This window comes from Arctopsyche grandis, chromosome 8, assembly GCF_051622035.1.
Source record: "Arctopsyche grandis isolate Sample6627 chromosome 8, ASM5162203v2, whole genome shotgun sequence".
Lineage (NCBI taxonomy): Eukaryota > Metazoa > Arthropoda > Insecta > Trichoptera > Hydropsychidae > Arctopsyche > Arctopsyche grandis.
The window spans coordinates 520475-546095 of record NC_135362.1 but is presented as its reverse complement, the minus strand read 5'-3'; the positions used below and the strand labels follow the sequence as shown (position 1 = coordinate 546095).

Here is a 25621-nt window from a genome sequence, read left to right as displayed (position 1 = left end):
TGCCAAAATATCCACAAAAAGTGCTTATTCTACCAAACCTCACCCATCTGAACCTAACCATCACCGAAATCATAGAATTGGACATTGATAAAATATCCAAAAAACGTGCTTTCCTCACAATACCTAACCCAACCTAACCTTACCATCACCGAAGTCAGAGAATTCGACATTGCCAAAATATCCACAAAAAGTTCTTATCCTACCAATCCACACTCATCTGAACCTAACCATCACCGAAATCAAAGAATTTGACATTGCAAAAATATCCACAAAACGTGCTTCCCTCACAATACTCAACCTAACCTAACCTAACCATCACCAAAGTCAGAAAATTCGACATTGCCAAAATATCCACAAAAAAAGGTTATCCTACCAAACCTCACCCATCTGAACCTAACCATCACCGAAATCAAAGAATTGAACATTGTTAAAATATCCACAAAACGTGCTTACCTCACAATACCTAACCCAACCTATCCTTACCATCACCGAAAACAGAAAATTCGACATTGTTTAAATATCCACAAAACGTGCTTCCCTCACAATACCTAACCCAACCTAACGTAACCATCACTGAAGTCAGAAAATTCGACATTGCCAAAATTTCCACAAAAAGTTCTTATCCTACCAAACCTCACCCATCTTAACCTAACCGTCACCGAAATCAAAGAATTTGACATTGATAAAATATCCACAAAACGTGCTTACCTCACAATACCTAACCCAACCTAACCTAACCATCACCGAAGTCAGAGAATTCGACATTGCCAAAATATCCACAAAAAGTGCTTATCCTACCAAACCTCACCCATCTGAAGCTAATCATCACCAAAATCAAAGAATTTGACGTTGCGAAAATATTCACAAAACATGTTTCCCTCACAATACCTAACCCAACCTACCCTAACCATCACCGAAGTCAGAGAATTCGACATTGCCAAAATATCCACAAAAAGTTCTTATCCTACCAAACCTCACCCATCTGAACCTAACCATCATTGAAATCAAAGAATTGGACATTGCAAAAATATCCACAAAACGTGCTTCCCTCACAATACTCAACCTAACCTAACCTAACCATCACCAAAGTCAGAAAATTCGACATTGCCAAAATATCCACAAAAAGTTCTTATCCTACCAAACCTCACCCATCTGAACCTAACCATCACCGAAATCAAAGAATTGGACATTGATAAAATATCCACAAAACGTGCTTACCTCACAATACCTCACCCAACCTAACCTAACCATCACCGAAGTCAGAGAATTCGACATTGCCAAAATATCCACAAAAAGTGCTTATCCTACCAAACCTCACCCATCTGAACCTAACCATCACCGATATCAAAGAATTATACATTGATAAAATATCCACAAAACGTTCTTACCTCACAAAACCAAACCCAACCTAACCTAACCATCACCGAAGTCAGAGAATTTGACATTGCCAAAATATCCACAAAAAGTTCTTATCCTACCAAACCTCACCCATCTGAACCTAACCATCACCGAAATCAAAGAATTGGACATTGATAAAATATCCACAAAACGTGCTTACCTCACAATACCTAACCCAACCTAACCTAACCATCACCGAAGTCAGAGAATTAGACATTGCCAAAATATCCACAAAAAGTTCTTATCCTACCAAACCTCACCCATCTGAACCTAACCATCACCGAAATCAAAGAATTGGACATTGATAAAATATCCACAAAACGTGCTTACCTCACAATACCTCACCCAACCTAACCTAACCATCACCGAAGTCAGAGAATTCGACATTGCCAAAATATCCACAAAAAGTGCTTATCCTACCAAACCTCACCCATCTGAACCTAACCATCACCGATATCAAAGAATTATACATTGATAAAATATCCACAAAACGTTCTTACCTCACAAAACCAAACCCAACCTAACCTAACCATCACCGAAGTCAGAGAATTTGACATTGCCAAAATATCCACAAAAAGTTCTTATCCTACCAAACCTCACCCATCTGAACCTAACCATCACCGAAATCAAAGAATTGGACATTGATAAAATATCCACAAAACGTGCTTACCTCACAATACCTAACCCAACCTAACCTAACCATCACCGAAGTCAGAAAATTCGACATTGCCAAAATATCCACAAAAAGTGCTTATTCTACCAAACCTCACCCATCTGAACCTAACCATCACCGAAATCATAGAATTGGACATTGATAAAATATCCAAAAAACGTGCTTTCCTCACAATACCTAACCCAACCTAACCTCACCATCACCGAAGTCAGAGAATTCGACATTGCCAAAATATCCACAAAAAGTTCTTATCCTACCAATCCACACTCATCTGAACCTAACCATCACCGAAATCAAAGAATTTGACATTGCAAAAATATCCACAAAACGTGCTTCCCTCACAATACTCAACCTAACCTAACCTAACCATCACCAAAGTCAGAAAATTCGACATTGCCAAAATATCCACAAAGAAAGGTTATCCTACCAAACCTCACCCATCTGAACCTAACCATCACCGAAATCAAAGAATTTGACGTTGCGAAAATATCCACAAAACGTGCTTCCCTCACAATACCTAACCCAACCTAACCTAACCAACACCGAAATCAGAAAATTCGACATTGCTAAAATATCCACAAAAAGTGCTTATCCTACCAAACCTCACCCATCTGAACCTAACCATCACCGAAATCAAAGAATTGGACATTGATAAAATATCCACAAAACGTGTTTACTTCACAATACCTAACCTAACCTAACCTAACCATCACCGAAGTCAGAGAATTCGACATTGCCAAAATATCCACAAAAAAATCTTATCCTACCAAACCACACCCATCTGAACCTAACCATCACCGAAATCAAAGAATTGGACATTGATAAAATATCCACAAAACGTGCTTACCTCACAATACCTAACCCAACCTTACCTTACCATCACCGAAGTCAGAGAATTCGACATTGCCAAAATATCCACAAAAAGTTCTTATCCTACCAAACCTCACCCATCTGAACCGAACTATCACCGAAATCAAAGAATTTGACATTAAGAAAATATCCACAAAACGTGCTTACCTCACAATACCTAACCCAACCTAACCTAACCATCACCGAAGTCAGAGAATTCGACATTGCCAAAATATCCACAAAAAGTTCTTATCCTACCAAACCTCACCCATCTGAACCTAACCGTCACCGAAATCAAAGAATTGGACATTGATAAAATATCCACAAAACGTGCTTACCTCACAATACCTAACCTAACCTTACCTAACCATCACCGAAGTCAGAGAATTGGACATTGTTAAAATATCCACAAAACGTGCTTACCTCACAATACCTAACCCAACCTATCCTTACCATCACCGAAGTCAGAGAATTCGACATTGCCAAAATATCCACAAAAAGTTCTTATCCTACCAAACCTCACCCATCTGAACCTAACCATCACCGAAATCAAAGAATTGGACATTGATAAAATATCCACAAAACGTGCTTACCTCACAATACCTAACCCAACCTAACCTAACCATCACCGAAGTCAGAGAATTCGACATTGCCAAAATATCCACAAAAAGTTCTTATCCTACCAATCCACACTCATCTGAACCTAACCATCACCGAAATCAAAGAATTTGACATTGCAAAAATATCCACAAAACGTGCTTCCCTCACAATACTCAACCTAACCTAACCTAACCATCACCAAAGTCAGAAAATTCGACATTGCCAAAATATCCACAAAAAGTGCTTATCCTACCAAACCTCACCCATCTGAACCTAACCATCACCGAAATCAAAGAACTGGACATTGCCAAAATATCCACAAAACGTGCTTACCTTACAATACCTAACCCAACCTAACCTAACCATCACCGAAGTCAGAGAATTCGACATTGCCAAAATATCCACAAAAAGTGCTTATCCTACCAAACCTCACCCATCTGAACCCAACCATCACCGAAATCAAAGAATTTGACGTTGCGAAAATATCCACAAAACGTGCTTCCCTCACAATACCTAACCCAACCTAACCTAACCATCACCGAAAACAAAAAATTCGACATTGCTTAAATATCCACAAAACGTGCTTCCCTCACAATACCTAACCCAACCTAACGTAACCATCACTGAAGTCAGAAAATTCGACATTGCCAAAATTTCCACAAAAAGTTCTTATCCTACCAAACCTCACCCATCTTAACCTAACCGTCACAGAAATCAAAGAATTTGACATTGATAAAATATCCACAAAACGTGCTTACCTCACAATACCTAACCTAACCTAACCTAACCATCACCGAAGTCAGAGAATTCGACATTGCCAAAATATCCACAAAAAGTGCTTATCCTACTAAACCTCACCCATGTGAACCTAACCATCACCGAAATCAAAGAATTGGACATTGATAAAATATCCACAAAACGTGTTTACCTCACAATACCTAACCCAACCTTACCTAACCATCACCGAAGTCAGAGAATTCGACATTGCCAAAATATCCACAAAAAGTTCTTATCCTACCAAACCTCACCCATCTGAACCCAACCTTAACCGAAATCAAAGAATTGGACATTGCGAAAATATCAACAAAACGTGCTTACCTCACAATATTTAACCCAACCTAACCTAACCATCACCGAAGTCAGAAAATTCGACATTGCCAAAATTTCCACAAAAAGTTCTTATCCTACCAAACCTCACCCATCTGAACCTAACTATCACCGAAATCAAAGAATTGGACATTGATAAAATATCCACAAAACGTGTTTACCTCACAATACCTAACCCAACCTTACCTAACCATCACCGAAGTCAGAGAATTCGACATTGCCAAAATATCCACAAAAAGTTCTTATCCTACCAAACCTCACCCATCTGAACCCAACCATCACCGAAATCAAAGAATTTGACGTTGCGAAAATATCCACAAAACGTGCTTCCCTCACAATACCTAACCCAACCTAACCTAACCATCACCGAAAACAGAAAATTCGACATTGTTTAAATATCCACAAAACGTGCTTCCCTCACAATACCTAACCCAACCTAACGTAACCATCACTGAAGTCAGAAAATTCGACATTGCCAAAATTTCCACAAAAAGTTCTTATCCTACCAAACCTCACCCATCTTAACCTAACCGTCACCGAAATCAAAGAATTTGACATTGATAAAATATCCACAAAACGTGCTTACCTCACAATACCTAACCCAACCTAACCTAACCATCACCGAAGTCAGAGAATTCGACATTGCCAAAATATCCACAAAAAGTGCTTATCCTACCAAACCTCACCCATCTGAACCTAACCATCACCAAAATCAAAGAATTTGACGTTGCGAAAATATTCACAAAACGTGTTTCCCTCACAATACCTAACCCAACCTACCCTAACCATCACCGAAGTCAGAGAATTCGACATTGCCAAAATATCCACAAAAAGTTCTTATCCTACCAAACCTCACCCATCTGAACCTAACCATCACCGAAATCAAAGAATTGGACATTGCCAAAATATCCACAAAACGTGCTTACCTCACAATACCTAACCCTACCTAACCTAACCATCACCGAAGTCAGAGAATTCGACATTGCCAAACTTCCACAAAAAGTTCTTATCCTACCAAACCTCACCCATCTGAACCTAACCATCACCGAAATCAAAGAATTGGACATTGATAAAATATCCACAAAACGTGCTTACCTCACAATACCTCACCCAACCTAACCTAACCATCACCGAAGTCAAAGAATTCGACATTGCCAAAATATCCACAAAAAGTGCTTATCCTACCAAACCTCACCCATCTGAACCTAACCATCACCGATATCAAAGAATTATACATTGATAAAATATCCACAAAACGTTCTTACCTCACAAAACCAAACCCAACCTAACCTAACCATCACCGAAGTCAGAGAATTTGACATTGCCAAAATATCCACAAAAAGTTCTTATCCTACCAAACCTCACCCATCTGAACCTAACCATCACCGAAATCAAAGAATTGGACATTGGTAAAATATCCACAAAACGTGCTTACCTCACAATACCTAACCCAACCTAAACTAACCATCACCGAAGTCAGAGAATTAGACATTGCCAAAATATCCACAAAAAGTTCTTATCCTACCAAACCACACTCATCTGAACCTAACCATCACCGAAATCAAAGAATTAGACATTGATAAAATATCCACAAAACGTGCTTACCTCACAATACCTAACCCAACCTAACCTAACCATCACCGAAGTCAGAAAATTCGACATTGCCAAAATATCCACAAAAAGTGCTTATTCTACCAAACCTCACCCATCTGAACCTAACCATCACCGAAATCATAGAATTGGACATTGATAAAATATCCAAAAAACGTGCTTTCCTCACAATACCTTACCCAACCTAACCTTACCATCACCGAAGTCAGAGAATTCGACATTGCCAAAATATCCACAAAAAGTTCTTATCCTACCAATCCACACTCATCTGAACCTAACCATCACCGAAATCAAAGAATTTGACATTGCAAAAATATCCACAAAACGTGCTTCCCTCACAATACTCAACATAACCTAACCTAACCATCACCAAAGTCAGAAAATTCGACATTGCCAAAATATCCACAAAAAAAGGTTATCCTACCAAACCTCACCCATCTGAACTTAACCATCACCGAAATCAAAGAATTGGACATTGTTAAAATATCCACAAAACGTGCTTACCTCACAATACCTAACCCAACCTATCCTTACCATCACCGAAGTCAGAGAATTCGACATTGCCAAAATATCCACAAAAAGTTCTTATCCTACCAAACCTCACCCATCTGAACCTAACCATCACCGAAATCAAAGAATTGGACATTGATAAAATATCCACAAAACGTGCTAACCTCACAATACCTCACCCAACCTAACCTAACCATCACCGAAGTCAGAGAATTCGACATTGCCAAAATATCCACAAAAAGTGCTTATCCTACCAAACCTCACCCATCTGAACCTAACCATCACCGAAATCAAAGAATTGGACATTGATAAAATATCCACAAAACGTGTTTACTTCACAATACCTAACCTAACCTAACCTAACCATCACCGAAGTCAGAGAATTCGACATTGCCAAAATATCCACAAAAAAATCTTATCCTACCAAACCACACCCATCTGAACCTAACCATCACCGAAATCAAAGAATTGGACATCGATAAAATATCCACAAAACGTGCTTACCTCACAATACCTAACCCAACCTTACCTTACCATCACCGAAGTCAGAGAATTCGACATTGCCAAAATATCCACAAAAAGTTCTTATCCTACCAAACCTCACCCATCTGAACCTAACCATCACCGAAATCAAAGAATTGGACATTGATAAAATATCCACAAAACGTGCTTACCTCACAATACCTAACCCAACCTAACCTAACCATCACCGAAGTCAGAGAATTCGACATTGCCAAAATATCCACAAAAAGTTCTTATCCTACCAAACCTCACCCATCTGAACCTAACCGTCACCGAAATCAAAGAATTGGACATTGATAAAATATCCACAAAACGTGCTTACCTCACAATACCTAACCTAACCTAACCTAACCATCACCGAAGTCAGAGAATTCGACATTGCCAAAATATCCACAAAAAGTTCTTATCCTACCAAACCTCACCCATCTGAACCCAACCATCACCGAAATCAAAGAATTTGACGTTGCGAAAATATCCACAAAACGTGCTTCCCTCACAATACCTAACCCAACCTAACCTAACCATCACCGAAAACAAAAAATTCGACATTGCTTAAATATCCACAAAACGTGCTTCCCTTACAATACCTAACCCAACCTAACGTAACCATCACTGAAGTCAGAAAATTCGACATTGCCAAAAATTCCACAAAAAGTTCTTATCCTACCAAACCTCACCCATCTTAACCTAACCGTCACCGAAATCAAAGAATTTGACATTGATAAAATATCCACAAAACGTGCTTACCTCACAATACCTAACCTAACCTAACCTAACCATCACCGAAGTCAGAGAATTCGACATTGCCAAAATATCCACAAAAAGTTCTTATCCTACCAAACCTCACCCATCTGAACCCAACCATCACCGAAATCAAAGAATTGGACATTGCGAAAATATCAACAAAACGTGCTTACCTCACAATATTTAACCCAACCTAACCTAACCATCACCGAAGTCAGAAAATTCGACATTGCCAAAATTTCCACAAAAAGTTCTTATCCTACCAAACCTCACCCATCTGAACCTAACTATCACCGAAATCAAAGAATTGGACATTGATAAAATATCCACAAAACGTGTTTACCTCACAATACCTAACCCAACCTTACCTAACCATCACCGAAGTCAGAGAATTCGACATTGCCAAAATATCCACAAAAAGTTCTTATCCTACCAAACCTCACCCATCTGAACCCAACCATCACCGAAATCAAAGAATTTGACGTTGCGAAAATATCCACAAAACGTGCTTCCCTCACAATACCTAACCCAACCTAACCTAACCATCACCGAAAACAGAAAATTCGACATTGTTTAAATATCCACAAAACGTGCTTCCCTCACAATACCTAACCCAACCTAACGTAACCATCACTGAAGTCAGAAAATTCGACATTGCCAAAATTTCCACAAAAAGTTCTTATCCTACCAAACCTCACCCATCTTAACCTAACCGTCACCGAAATCAAAGAATTTGACATTGATAAAATATCCACAAAACGTGCTTACCTCACAATACCTAACCCAACCTAACCTAACCATCACCGAAGTCAGAGAATTCGACATTGCCAAAATATCCACAAAAAGTGCTTATCCTACCAAACCTCACCCATCTGAACCTAACCATCACCAAAATCAAAGAATTTGACGTTGCGAAAATATTCACAAAACGTGTTTCCCTCACAATACCTAACCCAACCTACCCTAACCATCACCGAAGTCAGAGAATTCGACATTGCCAAAATATCCACAAAAAGTTCTTATCCTACCAAACCTCACCCATCTGAACCTAACCATCACCGAAATCAAAGAATTGGACATTGCCAAAATATCCACAAAACGTGCTTACCTCACAATACCTAACCCTACCTAACCTAACCATCACCGAAGTCAGAGAATTCGACATTGCCAAACTTCCACAAAAAGTTCTTATCCTACCAAACCTCACCCATCTGAACCTAACCATCACCGAAATCAAAGAATTGGACATTGATAAAATATCCACAAAACGTGCTTACCTCACAATACCTCACCCAACCTAACCTAACCATCACCGAAGTCAAAGAATTCGACATTGCCAAAATATCCACAAAAAGTGCTTATCCTACCAAACCTCACCCATCTGAACCTAACCATCACCGATATCAAAGAATTATACATTGATAAAATATCCACAAAACGATCTTACCTCACAAAACCAAACCCAACCTAACCTAACCATCACCGAAGTCAGAGAATTTGACATTGCCAAAATATCCACAAAAAGTTCTTATCCTACCAAAACTCACCCATCTGAACCTAACCATCACCGAAATCAAAGAATTGGACATTGATAAAATATCCACAAAACGTGCTTACCTCACAATACCTAACCCAACCTAACCTAACTGGAAAAGACTTCGATAATGGTTTGATGTAGTTTATTGAAATGTAAAATTTGCACGTGGTGGTTCAGCGGAGCGTACGGAACACAAGTTGTCCGTACGCCGTCTGCTCGAACTCTCTCGACCGTCGCGTATTTCCGCTTGGGCCGACACTAATGCCAACTCGTCAATAATGCCAATCGACAATCAGTTAATAAGACTGTTTGCCACACGTCATTACAAAAGTCGGAACATAGTCCCACATAGGAAAACTGTTGAACAATACAGTTATTCTACAGAGTTACAGCATTACTGACGAGTCGTTTACAATAAATCATAGCTCTTAAAATAATTAAATAGAGGGTGAATAATGAAACCTTTGCCTCATCCAGTGTGAGGATAAAATCAATTTATTGGTTCAGTAATATTTCAACTTATAGGTATACCTCTGGTGAATGTTGTTTCTCTTTACATTAAAATTTTTGAAATCTCCTTTGAAGCTGTGAATAAGCATTACAAGATAAGTTTACTTTAAAGAAGAGAGAGTGGACTGTATATGGTTTAAAACTTAAGCATTCCTCATCTTGATGTTAACTTAGACAATACAATGTTGACACTGTTACAGTTGTCAAGACAGATCAGCTATTACCGATCAACTAAACTTGATTAGTGAGTGTAATGCTCCTAAGTTAACTTGATTTCATCAACAAGTAGCACAAACATTGCTAAATTAAAAGTAAATTGGAAAGTCATTCATTCATTCCTACAAGCAGGAAATGAAGGCGAACTATGATTATAGATGTCTCTACGTTACATCGAAATGTTCAGTATTATAATATTTACTTATTCTATGATTCACATAAATACTATAAACAGTAAGAGTTAACTTATGTTTTCATAACAAGAAACATAAGACCTGCGGATGACTCCCGGCAGGTTATAATTAAGTAGACATGAAATAATTTAAGATGCTCCATTAAGTGTGGCTTGGAGACTAACATTAACAAATCATGAATCTAATTTTAACTGTCAAATTTGAACAGTTTATTTTAAACTCGGATATAATCCTTCCGAGTGATGACATGAGACAAGTCTTATATTATAAAGACAAAATGATTAGATTAAATTCGGAGATATATACTGCCGAATGTTAAAATGAAAATAGCTTAAATTATACACACAACACAATTAAAGTGAATTACGGAGTACTACTATTAACATTGACTGATTTAAACTCATGATTACATCTAATAAGTAATATGAGTTGGGGGTAGTGTCTTCGGGTTAAACTAAGCTACCGAAGTTGACGGAATTGAAGCTGCTGTTTCTCCTCCCTCTTGCTGATCTTCCTTCCTGTCAAGTGGTCCTTGTGGTAGAATCGGCAATGGCGCCACTAGATGACTGGACCGACGAAACTCTCCGCTGGCAGTAAAGACGTCGACGACTCGAACTCTGCCATCTGGTCCGGGATACAATTTAGTGACTCGACCCAAGACCCATCGGGTTGGCAGCATGTGTTCCTCCTTTAACAGGACCATTTGACCCACACTCAGATTGTTGCTCGAGTCCTTCTTCCATTTGTGTCGTAACTGCAAAGAATGTAAATATTCCGCCGACCAACGTTTCCAAAATGCTGCTGTGGTCAATTGTATCTGAAGCAGATTGGCATGGACATTAGTGTTATATTTAACCTCCATTGGAAGAGCGAGTAAGGATCTGCCAATTAAGAAATGTCCAGGTGTGAGGGGTAAAAGGTCTAGTGGATCCGAAGACAAGGGACTAAGAGGACGGGAATTCATGCAAGCTTCTATTTGAGTCAATACCGTACAAAATGATTCGAAATTTAAGGTGGTGGCCTTTAACACCTTGTTTAAATGAATCTTCATGGATTTAACCGCTGCTTCCCACAGCCCTCCCATGTGAGGCGCCCTTGGCGGGTTAAACTTCCAACGAATCCCTTCGGAGGCTACATACCGTAGTAGCTTCTCCTCATGAGGACGTTCGTAAATTAATTTTACTAAATTAACGAGTTCACGACTTGCACCGACAAAATTAGTAGCATTGTCGGAATATATCGTATTGGGCCTGCCACGTCTGGCTACGAATCTTCTTAAACAATTTAAGAAATTTGAACTCGTTAAGTCTCCGACAAGTTCCAAGTGAACTGCCTTACTGGAAAAACACACAAAGACACAAACGTAACCCTTAATTATCTTAGAATTCTTATTGCAACCACTCTTCACAGGAAAAGGTCCTGCGAAGTCTATCCCCACATGACTGAAAGGAAAATTCGCAGTGGTACGTTCAAGCGGGAGTAATCCCATTAATCTATTGTGTGACAGTGGTTTATTTCTGAAACAAATGACACATGAACGCACCACTCCTTTGACAGTATTATGTCCGGCCAATGGCCAATAGGTCTGCCGCAATAACGACAGTAAGGCTTGAGTACCCAAGTGAATATATTTCAAGTGCGCATCTCGGACAATCATGTGTGTAAGTTTATGCTTATTTGACAAGATAATGGGTGACGTTGATAGAGTTGTTCCCAGAGGAAGTCTACTTCCAACACAAATTAAATTCTCGTGGAATAGAGGGGACAATTTAGCTAATTTACTGCTACTGGGAATTGGATGTCCCTTGCTCAGCAAACGATATTCCAATGGAAATGATTCCATTTGCGATAACCTTATCAAATTATTTAAAGCATCTTTTAATTCTAAAGCGGACGGTTCGTTATTTTCTTTAACGTTTAATTGTTTATTCCTTAGTGGCCGACGAACATATGATAAAACTCGAAGGAGTCTTGGAAGATGAGAATATTTATCTATCCAATTATTTTCCCTCACAAGGGTAGCGTTAGTGACTACCCTTCTCTCTGGAAGATCTATTGTGATCTCAGGAGGTCTTCGAGGCCATTGTGATTCGTCTAATTTCAACCAACTAGGGCCGTCCCACCATAACGAATTATGATTTAATTCTGATGGTTGAGTCCCTCGAGAAATTAAATCTGCTGGATTGTCTGTAGAGGAGACATGGTACCACTCAATGGGTTGAGATATTGATTGGATTTCGGCCACTCGATTGGCAACGAAGGTGGTCCATTTACATGACTCTCCTCTAATCCAATGCAATGCGACGGTTGAATCCGTCCAATAATATTTTTCATTAATATGAATTGTTAATTGGTCTATTGTTGACTTCATTAACTTTGATAATAACATAGCGGAGCACAGCTCTAAACGCGGAATAGTTACCAAACTGAGCGGAGCGACTCTCGAACGAGAACACACAAGATGACATTTGGAATTTCCCAATTGATCAGTACATTTTACATAAATACAAGCACCATAAGCTTTCTCGGATGCGTCACAAAATCCGTGTGCCTGTATATTAATGACATTATTTAGTATTATCAATCTAGGAATTTTATAAAGTTTCATGACTGTATTGGATAATTGACAATCTTTCCATTTTTTGAAGATTGTCTGAGGAATGAATTCATCCCAACCAATGGTTTGTTGCCAGACAGATTGCATTAATATCTTATAATTAATTAACAATGGAGATAATAGTCCTAATGGGTCGAAGATCTGACTAATTACTGATAAAAAGTTTCTTTTTGTTATATTTTCAGTCTCGACTTCGGTTTGAACCTTAAATACAAAAACGTCTTCCCGCGGTTTCCAAAATAAACCTAAAGTTTTGTGTGATTCGTTAGAGAAGTTAAAATCTGAACAATCGTCAGCTTTAACATCCGTGATTATATCGGAGTTGTTCGATGTCCATTTGCTTAAGGGCATACCGGCTGATAATAATATGGTTTCCAGTTGAACCTTTAATAATTTACCAGCTTCAATAGTATTAGTTCCCGTGAGCAAATCATCAACATAAAAATCACGTTCGATCACTTTACTAGCGATGGGATATTTGTTTCTATTCTCCTCTGCTAACTGATTTAGACATCTAGTAGCTAAAAATGGGGCTGAAGCAGTTCCGAATGTTACTGTATTAAGCTTGTAATGCTTGAATTTACTCTGGGGATCTGTTCGCCAAATGATTCGTTGTACATTTTTATTTTTCTCTGCTATTTGAATCTGTCGGTACATCTGCTTAATATCCGCAGTAATCACGTATTTATGGAGTCGAAAGTTGAGTAGTAAACTTAACAAATCTGATTGGACACTAGGTCCCACCATCAAAATATTATTTAGTGAGATATTGGACGTTGTCTTTGCGGACGCATCAAAAACTACACGATATTTAGTGGTAAGGCTAGACTCCTTAACCACGACGTGATGAGGTAAATAACAATGAACCTCATGTGCCTCCGGGGGTTCACACTCTGACATATGTCCTAAATTTATGTACTCTTCTAAAACTTTATTGTATTCCATTTTTAAATTATTATTGGCTAAAAAACGTCTTTCCAAAGTTTTGTGTCTTTTCTCCGCAATGTGCAATGAACTTCCTAATACTACCGGGGAATTTTTATATGGTAAAGCTACACAAAATCTACCGTTTTTATCTCGTGATGTGTGTGCTTGGAAATGTTCCTCACATCTTTTCTCCTCAAGAGATTGATGTTTTACCATAGGAACCTGGTCGATCATCCAAAAGTTTTGAATGTGACTGTCTAATTGACTTAAGCCTATGTGGCTCTTCCCTGGAGCATTATTTACTTCGGGATATGGACCAACTATTGTCCATCCGAATTCGGTATCCTTTAAGATAGGCATACCTTTTCCTAACTGGATGGTTCCTGCTTTCATAGCATGAACGCAAATCTCGGCGCCGAGCAATAAATCGATTGGCGTCGGTTTATTCCAAAGGGGATCTGATAACTTGATTCCCGCTGGTATTGAAATTAACTGTTGATCCAGTTTCACAGTTGGAATTTCGCCAGTAATTTCTGGTAATACCAAACACAACACTTTGGTTGAGTAATTAGTGGTTGAAGACCTTATGGTCACCTTGGTGATGTGACGAATGCTACTTTCTTGATTAGCGATACCTACAATTTTTTGAGAGATTTTCTCTAATTTGAAGTTATTCTTCTTAGCGAAAGATGTGGTAACATAGTTGACTTGTGAGCCGGAATCTAATAATGTGCGACCCTTAACGACCGTTCCATTGGACGTTATAATGTCTACTTGTACCGTCGGTAAAATTATCTCCCTTTGAGAGAAATGAGTAGAATGAGCATTAATTGACTTCCTTCCCGTATTATTGGAACTAAATGTATCGTCCTGATGCAACAAAGTGTGATGGTTTTGTTTGCACCTTAAGCAATTATAGTTAGACTTGCAATTTGTTATCTTATGCGATGAATTTAAACATTTAAAACACATGTTATTAGATTTAACGAATTCATTTCTTTCCATACTGGATTTTGCTTTGAATTTATCACATTTGCCTATGAAATGATTATTTCGACAAAATGCACATGCGTTTACCTTACTTGATGGGTTTTTATTCGCGACATGAGTTCTCCTGATTCGTTGACGGTTATGAGGGAATTCTTTCACCGTAATTACAGATGCAGTAGATTGTAATACGTTACATCTATTCTGCAGAAACGTTTCTAACTTCTCGTACGGTGGCATTTCTCTGTCAACCAGAGATGTTTCCCAGTCCTTTAATAAACTAAATGGTAATTTCCTTAGAACTAAACATGTTACCCATGGATCTAAAATTTCTCTCGCGTAACCCAACGATTCAATGTTTTTAATACACACTGTTACCTGATTCAATAGATTTCTCAATTCGATATGTGATTCTCTTGTGATTAATTTTAAGTCACAAAGTGAATTAATCCTAGTTTTGAGATTAAGTCTTGGTAAATTATATTGCTTGTCTAAAATACTCCAAGCTATTTCGTAATTGTCTGAGCTAATATCTAAACCTGATACAGCTGCCAAAGCGGGACCGATTAAGGATTGATGCAAATATTGCAATTTCGTGACATTCGAATATTCCGTTTTGTTTCCTATTATATTCTTAAAAGCTTGTTGAAACGATTGCCATTCAGATGGATCTCCCTGAAATGTGGGAATGGTTAACGTCGGTAACTTATCTCTAGCAAATTTAATTGTTGCTTGCTCTACCTTTAGTTTACTATCTTGAAAGGATTGGCAATCTAATGCTGCTTTAAGATTTTTAACTGTTATTGTAATTGCATCGTACTCTTCGTCTATTTTGGCCGCTTTCGGTATGTCTGTAAGGTTATCTAAATACTCGTAATGGAGTTTTCGGACATAATCGTATGCTTCTTTAATGGTTTGATACTGTCCTTCATCTAATTCGGAGGATTTATCTATTTTTCCTTTTAGTCTTTGTACCGCGCCTGAATACCTTAATTCTATTGACGTCATTATAACTTCTACTTTATTTTCCTTCGCTAATATTTCTATCGATTGAGTCTGACTTCGAGTCTGATGTATTCTAGAGCTTGACCTGTCTCTAATAGGTTCTACGTCCCTAGTTGGATTTCGACCTTTATGCGACTTGGAAGTCGAAGCTTCTATTTCCTCGTTTTCAGCACTTGACATTTGTTTCAGAAAGTTGCACTATTTCGTCTCATAAATACAGTTGTTCTCTACTATAGCTGTCAATTGAACTATTCGTAGAGATAAGGTAATAATATTCAATGATTAACCGTGAATCTTAATATTCTACTTTAACTATTATCACCAGAATCTATCCAACATATTTTGGAAGAAATTACAACCCTAAATTGGTGGGTGCTTGATTTAAACCACTTTGGGGCTACAAGTCTTGTGATTTATTTTAAATCACCACTGTTTCATCACACATTATGAAACAAAGAGATCTACCGATGTATGAATATGCCGGTATGTACTTGATTTAATCCACTTTGGGGCTACAAGTGTAATTCCACATTTATCGTGGAAGGGGGGGGGGGGGGGGAGGGTGTTTCTACACACATTAAGAAACAAAGATCTACCGATATGAATATACCGGTATGTACTTGGTTTAAGCCACTTTGGGGCTACAAGTATAATTCCACATTTATCGTGGAAGGGGGGGGGGGGAGGGTGTTTCTACACACATTAAGAAACAAAGATCTACCGATATTAATATACCGGTATGTACTTGGTTTAAGCCACTTTGGGGCTACAAGTATAATTCCACATTTATTGTGGAGGGGGGAGGGGGGAGAAAGTTTCTACACACATTAAGAAACAAAGAGATCTGCCGGTATATGAATATACCGGTATGTACTTGGTTTAAGCCACTTTGGGGCTACAAGTATAATTCGCCACGTGCTTTGCTAATTTTACACTACATCTGATTTTACACTTTTAATACGAAATTCGATGCGACCGATAAAACATTCCTTCGTAGCGCGATATTATTTTATACAATCGCGTTAATTAATTGTTATACTTTAAAACATATTTTAAAAACTGACCTACCCACATGATTGCCTTTTGAACAGATTGCCTGAGATTGAATACATTCACTTACTTGAATATCCTTTACGATGTTTATGTGATCGTTCCGATAATTTTGGATTACCTCTGTGTCCCATGCGTCTTTGTAGGTTATGTTTTTATTTATATATTTTCTGCGTCAATCACGCGGTCATGTACCTCTGTACATCAATCAATATATTGCTGAAATAGAAGCAAACATGTTATTAGTATTGGAAAGGTATGGATAGTAACAAAGGAACGATACCGATTTCTTAATTGACATCCATTTTTTCTCGACCACGTTTTTTCCTATTGGTTTGTCCGTTTGGTGTTGTGGCCTAGGTTACTGGTGTCCGGTTCGAAGTGACCATCATGGAAAAGACTTCGATAATGGTTTGATGTAGTTTATTGAAATGTAAAATTTGCACGTGGTGGTTCAGCGGAGCGTACGGAACACAGGCTGTCCGTACGCCGTCTGCCCGAACTCTCTCGACCGTCGCGTATTTCCGCTTGGGCCGACACTAATGCCAACTCGTCAATAATGCCAATCGACAATCAGTTAATAAGACTGTTTGCCACACGTCATTACAAAAGTCGGAACACTAACCATCACCGAAGTCAGAGAATTAGACATTGCCAAAATATCCACAAAAAGTTCTTATCCTACCAAACCACACTCATCTGAACCTAACCATCACCGAAATCAAAGAATTAGACATTGATAAAATATCCACAAAACGTGCTTACCTCACAATACCTAACCCAACCTAACCTAACCATCACGGAAGTCAGAAAATTCGACATTGCCAAAATATCCACAAAAAGTGCTTATTCTACCAAACCTCACCCATCTGAACCTAACCATCACCGAAATCATAGAATTGGACATTGATAAAATATCCAAAAAACGTGCTTTCCTCACAATACCTAACCCAACCTAACCTTACCATCACCGAAGTCAGAGAATTCGACATTGCCAAAATATCCACAAAAAGTTCTTATCCTACCAATCCACACTCATCTGAACCTAACCATCACCGAAATCAAAGAATTTGACATTGCAAAAATATCCACAAAACGTGCTTCCCTCACAATACTCAACCTAACCTAACCTAACCATCACCAAAGTCAGAAAATTCGACATTGCCAAAATATCCACAAAAAAAGGTTATCCTACCAAACCTCACCCATCTGAACCTAACCATCACCGAAATCAAAGAATTGGACATTGTTAAAATATCCACAAAACGTGCTTACCTCACAATACCTAACCCAACCTATCCTTACCATCACCGAAGTCAGAGAATTCGACATTGCCAAAATATCCACAAAAAGTTCTTATCCTACCAAACCTCACCCATCTGAACCTAACCATCACCGAAATCAAAGAATTGGACATTGTTAAAATATCCACAAAACGTGCTTACCTCACAATACCTCACCCAACCTAACCTAACCATCACCGAAGTCAGAGAATTCGACATTGCCAAAATATCCACAAAAAGTGCTTATTCTACCAAACCTCACCCATCTGAACCTAACCATCACCGAAATCATAGAATTGGACATTGATAAAATATCCAAAAAACGTGCTTTCCTCACAATACCTAACCCAACCTAACCTTACCATCACCGAAGTCAGAGAATTCGACATTGCCAAAATATCCACAAAAAGTGCTTATCCTACCAAACCTCACCCATCTGAACCTAACCATCACCGATATCAAAGAATTATACATTGATAAAATATCCACAAAACGTTCTTACCTCACAAAACCAAACCCAACCTAACCTAACCATCACCGAAGTCAGAGAATTTGACATTGCCAAAATATCCACAAAAAGTTCTTATCCTACCAAACCTCACCCATCTGAACCTAACCATCACCGAAATCAAAGAATTGGACATTGATAAAATATCCACAAAACGTGCTTACCTCACAATACCTAACCCAACCTAACCTAACCATCACCGAAGTCAGAGAATTAGACATTGCCAAAATATCCACAAAAAGTTCTTATCCTACCAAACCACACTCATCTGAACCTAACCATCACCGAAATCAAAGAATTAGACATTGATAAAATATCCACAAAACGTGCTTACCTCACAATACCTAACCCAACCTAACCTAACCATCACCGAAGTCAGAAAATTCGACATTGCCAAAATATCCACAAAAAGTGCTTATTCTACCAAACCTCACCCATCTGAACCTAACCATCACCGAAATCATAGAATTGGACATTGATAAAATATCCAAAAAACGTGCTTTCCTCACAATACCTAACCCAACCTAACCTTACCATCACCGAAGTCAGAGAATTCGACATTGCCAAAATATCCACAAAAAGTTCTTATCCTACCAATCCACACTCATCTGAACCTAACCATCACCGAAATCAAAGAATTTGACATTGCAAAAATATCCACAAAACGTGCTTCCCTCACAATACTCAACCTTACCTAACCTAACCATCACCAAAGTCAGAAAATTTGACATTGCCAAAATATCCACAAAAAGTGCTTATCCTACCAAACCTCACCCATCTGAACCTAACCATCACTGAAATCAAAGAATTGGACATTGATAAAATATCCACAAAACGTGCTTACTTCACAATACCTAACCCAACCTAACCTAACCATCACCGAAGTCAGAGAATTCGACATTGCCAAAATATCCACAAAAAGTGCTTATCCTACCAAACCTCACCCATCTGAACCTAACCATCACCGAAATCAAAGAACTGGACATTGCCAAAATATCCACAAAACGTGCTTACCTTTTTTTTTTTTTTTTTTTTTTTTTTATCGTCGGAGGTGGGGAATCTTCCAAAGACATCCTCCAGCCCGAACTGGAGGATAGTGTCGGATTTTTACCGACTTAACCCCACCCCCTTGACTCCCCTGCTCCCCGGACACATTTTCATGTTTTGCTTCGGGAAAGCAGTTTTGTCTTAGCCATTTATGGCTCTTCCTTCGAGTTCTCGGGTTCTTTCTGCTTCTTCTTTATTTTTCATTATTATCGAAGCAAATGCTTCCCACGCTGACCAGGCAGTTGCGCTATCCAGTATGACGAAGATTATGTTTATCGGCGTCAGGTGTTCTACGCCGATTACAGTTCTGAATGTTCTTCTGTCGTCTTCCCATGCTGGACAATCAAAGGTTGTGTGGGCCGCGTCGTCTTTCTCGTTTTCACAGTGGTGGCACTTCGGAGTTGTTTCCTTTCCTATTTTGTGTAGGTAGGTCCCGAAGCACCCGTGACCTGTGAGTATTTGGGTCGTGTGGTGATTCAGTTCGCCGTGCTTTCTTTGGCACCACGCTTTTAGGTCTCCGATGAGATGGTGTGTCCATCGACCTTTTTCTGAGTTGTTCCATCTGTCTTGCCATTTGATCATCGTTGTCTCTCTGGCTGCACTCTTCTTTTCACCTCTGTAGATCGCTTGTCGTTCTAGAGCGAGTAAGTCGAACGGTGGAATGGCGCACAACACCAGGATGGCATCTTCAGATACTGTACGGTATGCCGCTGCGACTCTTAATGCAGCTCTTCTTTGTACTCTAGCAAGGCTGAGCCTCGTCCTCTCAACCTTTGTTTTTTCCGCCCAAATCGGAGCACCGTACAGGAGGACTGAGTGTACTACTTCACAGTATAGTAAACGTGCTTACCTTACAATACCTAACCCAACCTAACCTAACCATCACCGAAGTCAGAGAATTCGACATTGCCAAAATATCCACAAAATGTGCTTATCCTACCAAACCTCACCCATCTGAACCTAACCATCACCAAAATCAAAGAATTGGACATTAATAAAATATCCGCAAAACGTGCTTACCTCACAATACCTAACCCAACCTAACCTAACCATCACCGAAGTCAGAGAATTCGACATTGCCAAAATATCCACAAAAAGTTCCTATCCTACCAAACCTCACCCATCTGAACCTAACCATCACCGAAATCAAAGAATTTGACGTTGCGAAAATATCCATAAAACGTGCTTCCCTCACAATACCTAACCCAACCTAACCTAACCAACACCGAAATCAGAAAATTCGACATTGCTAAAATATCCACAAAAAGTGCTTATCCTACCAAACCTCACCCATCTGAACCTAACCATCACCGAAATCAAAGAATTGGACATTGATAAAATATCCACAAAACGTGTTTACTTCACAATACCTAACCTAACCTAACCTAACCATCACCGAAGTCAGAGAATTCGACATTGCCAAAATATCCACAAAAAAATCTTATCCTACCAAACCACACCCATCTGAACCTAACCATCACCGAAATCAAAGAATTGGACATTGATAAAATATCCACAAAACGTGCTTACCTCACAATACCTAACCCAACCTTACCTTACCATCACCGAAGTCAGAGACTTCGACATTGCCAAAATATCCACAAAAAGTTCTTATCCTACCAAACCTCACCCATCTGAACCGAACTATCACCGAAATCAAAGAATTTGACATTAAGAAAATATCCACAAAACGTGCTTACCTCACAATACCTAACCCAACCTAACCTAACCATCACCGAAGTCAGAGAATTCGACATTGCCAAAATATCCACAAAAAGTTCTTATCCTACCAAACCTCACCCATCTGAACCTAACCGTCACCGAAATCAAAGAATTGGACATTGATAAAATATCCACAAAACGTGCTTACCTCACAATACCTAACCTAACCTAACCTAACCATCACCGAAGTCAGAGAATTCGACATTGCCAAAATATCCACAAAAAGTTCTTATCCTACCAAACCTCACCCATCTGAACCCAACCATCACCGAAATCAAAGAATTTGACGTTGCGAAAATATCCACAAAACGTGCTTCCCTCACAATACCTAACCCAACCTAACCTAACCATCACCGAAAACAAAAAATTCGACATTGCTTAAATATCCACAAAACGTGCTTCCCTCACAATACCTAACCCAACCTAACGTAACCATCACTGAAGTCAGAAAATTCGACATTGCCAAAATTTCCACAAAAAGTTCTTATCCTACCAAACCTCACCCATCTTAACCTAACCGTCACCGAAATCAAAGAATTTGACATTGATAAACTATCCACAAAACGTGCTTACCTCACAATACCTAACCTAACCTAACCTAACCATCACCGAAGTCAGAGAATTCGACATTGCCAAAATATCCACAAAAAGTGCTTATCCTACTAAACCTCACCCATGTGAACCTAACCATCACCGAAATCAAAGAATTGGACATTGATAAAATATCCACAAAACGTGTTTACCTCACAATACCTAACCCAACCTTACCTAACCATCACCGAAGTCAGAGAATTCGACATTGCCAAAATATCCACAAAAAGTTCTTATCCTACCAAACCTCACCCATCTGAACCCAACCATCACCGAAATCAAAGAATTGGACATTGCGAAAATATCAACAAAACGTGCTTACCTCACAATATTTAACCCAACCTAACCTAACCATCACCGAAGTCAGAAAATTCGACATTGCCAAAATTTCCACAAAAAGTTCTTATCCTACCAAACCTCACCCATCTGAACCTAACTATCACCGAAATCAAAGAATTGGACATTGATAAAATATCCACAAAACGTGTTTACCTCACAATACCTAACCCAACCTTACCTAACCATCACCGAAGTCAGAGAATTCGACATTGCCAAAATATCCACAAAAAGTTCTTATCCTACCAAACCTCACCCATCTGAACCGAACTATCACCGAAATCAAAGAATTTGACATTAAGAAAATATCCACAAAACGTGCTTACCTCACAAAACCTAACCCAACCTAACCTAACCATCACCGAAGTCAGAGAATTCGACATTGCCAAAATATCCACAAAAAGTTCTTATCCTACCAAACCTCACCCATCTGAACCTAACCATCACCGAAATCAAAGAATTTGACGTTGCGAAAATATCCACAAAACGTGCTTGCCTCACAATACCTAACCCAACCTAACCTAACCATCACCGAAGTCAGAAAATTCGACATTGCTAAAATATCCACAAAAAGTGCCTATCCTACCAAACCTCACTCATCTGAACCTAACCATTACCGAAATCAAAGAACTGGACATTGCGAAAATATCAACAAAACGTGCTTGCCTCACAATATTTAACCCAACCTAACCTAACCATCACCGAAGTCAGAAAATTTGACATTGCCAAAATTTCCACAAAAAGTTCTTATCCTACCAAACCTCACCCATCTGAACCTAACTATCACCGAAATCAAAAAATTGGACATTGATAAAATATCCACAAAACGTGCTTACCTCAAAATACCTAACCGAACCTAACCTAACCATCACCGAAGTCAGAGAATTAGACATTGCCAAAATATCCACAAAAAGTGCTTATCCTACCAAACCTCACCCATCTGATCCTAACCATCACCGAAATCAAAGAATTGGACATTGATAAAATATCCACAAAACGTGCTTTCCTCACAATACCTAACCCAACCTAACCTAACCATCACCGAAGTCAGAGAATTCGACATTGCCAAAATATCCACAAAAAGTTCTTATCCTACCAATCCACACTCATCTGAACTTAACCATCACCAAAATCAAAGAATTGGACATTAATAAAATATCCGCAAAACGTGCTTACCTCACAATACCTAACCCAACCTAACCTAACCATCACCGAAGTCAGAGAATTCGACATTGCCAAAATATCCACAAAAAGTTCCTATCCTACCAAACCTCACCCATCTGAACCTAACCATCACCGAAATCAAAGAATTTGACGTTGCGAAAATATCCATAAAACGTGCTTCCCTCACAATACCTAACCCAACCTAACCTAACCAACACCGAAATCAGAAAATTCGACATTGCTAAAATATCCACAAAAAGTGCTTATCCTACCAAACCTCACCCATCTGAACCTAACCATCACCGAAATCAAAGAATTGGACATTGATAAAATATCCACAAAACGTGTTTACTTCACAATACCTAACCTAACCTAACCTAACCATCACCGAAGTCAGAGAATTCGACATTGCCAAAATATCCACAAAAAAATCTTATCCTACCAAACCACACCCATCTGAACCTAACCATCACCGAAATCAAAGAATTGGACATTGATAAAATATCCACAAAACGTGCTTACCTCACAATACCTAACCCAACCTTACCTTACCATCACCGAAGTCAGAGACTTCGACATTGCCAAAATATCCACAAAAAGTTCTTATCCTACCAAACCTCACCCATCTGAACCGAACTATCACCGAAATCAAAGAATTTGACATTAAGAAAATATCCACAAAACGTGCTTACCTCACAATACCTAACCCAACCTAACCTAACCATCACCGAAGTCAGAGAATTCGACATTGCCAAAATATCCACAAAAAGTTCTTATCCTACCAAACCTCACCCATCTGAACCTAACCGTCACCGAAATCAAAGAATTGGACATTGATAAAATATCCACAAAACGTGCTTACCTCACAATACCTAACCTAACCTAACCTAACCATCACCGAAGTCAGAGAATTCGACATTGCCAAAATATCCACAAAAAGTTCTTATCCTACCAAACCTCACCCATCTGAACCCAACCATCACCGAAATCAAAGAATTTGACGTTGCGAAAATATCCACAAAACGTGCTTCCCTCACAATACCTAACCCAACCTAACCTAACCATCACCGAAAACAAAAAATTCGACATTGCTTAAATATCCACAAAACGTGCTTCCCTCACAATACCTAACCCAACCTAACGTAACCATCACTGAAGTCAGAAAATTCGACATTGCCAAAATTTCCACAAAAAGTTCTTATCCTACCAAACCTCACCCATCTTAACCTAACCGTCACCGAAATCAAAGAATTTGACATTGATAAACTATCCACAAAACGTGCTTACCTCACAATACCTAACCTAACCTAACCTAACCATCACCGAAGTCAGAGAATTCGACATTGCCAAAATATCCACAAAAAGTGCTTATCCTACTAAACCTCACCCATGTGAACCTAACCATCACCGAAATCAAAGAATTGGACATTGATAAAATATCCACAAAACGTGTTTACCTCACAATACCTAACCCAACCTTACCTAACCATCACCGAAGTCAGAGAATTCGACATTGCCAAAATATCCACAAAAAGTTCTTATCCTACCAAACCTCACCCATCTGAACCCAACCATCACCGAAATCAAAGAATTGGACATTGCGAAAATATCAACAAAACGTGCTTACCTCACAATATTTAACCCAACCTAACCTAACCATCACCGAAGTCAGAAAATTCGACATTGCCAAAATTTCCACAAAAAGTTCTTATCCTACCAAACCTCACCCATCTGAACCTAACTATCACCGAAATCAAAGAATTGGACATTGATAAAATATCCACAAAACGTGTTTACCTCACAATACCTAACCCAACCTTACCTAACCATCACCGAAGTCAGAGAATTCGACATTGCCAAAATATCCACAAAAAGTTCTTATCCTACCAAACCTCACCCATCTGAACCGAACT

At 38.9% G+C, this 25621-nt stretch overlaps 1 protein-coding gene across 1 annotated transcript in view; it reads right to left on the bottom strand.

The window, feature by feature from the left end:
- Positions 1-10000: 10000 nt before the first annotated feature.
- LOC143916188 (uncharacterized) overlaps positions 10001-25621 on the bottom strand; it is a 182915-nt gene continuing 167294 nt past the window's right edge. Inside the window, exon 2 of the mRNA XM_077437158.1 lies at positions 10001-15743. Coding sequence (XP_077293284.1) covers positions 10926-15743 — 4818 coding nt within the window. The 3' untranslated portion in view covers positions 10001-10925. The remainder of the gene's footprint in view (positions 15744-25621) is intronic.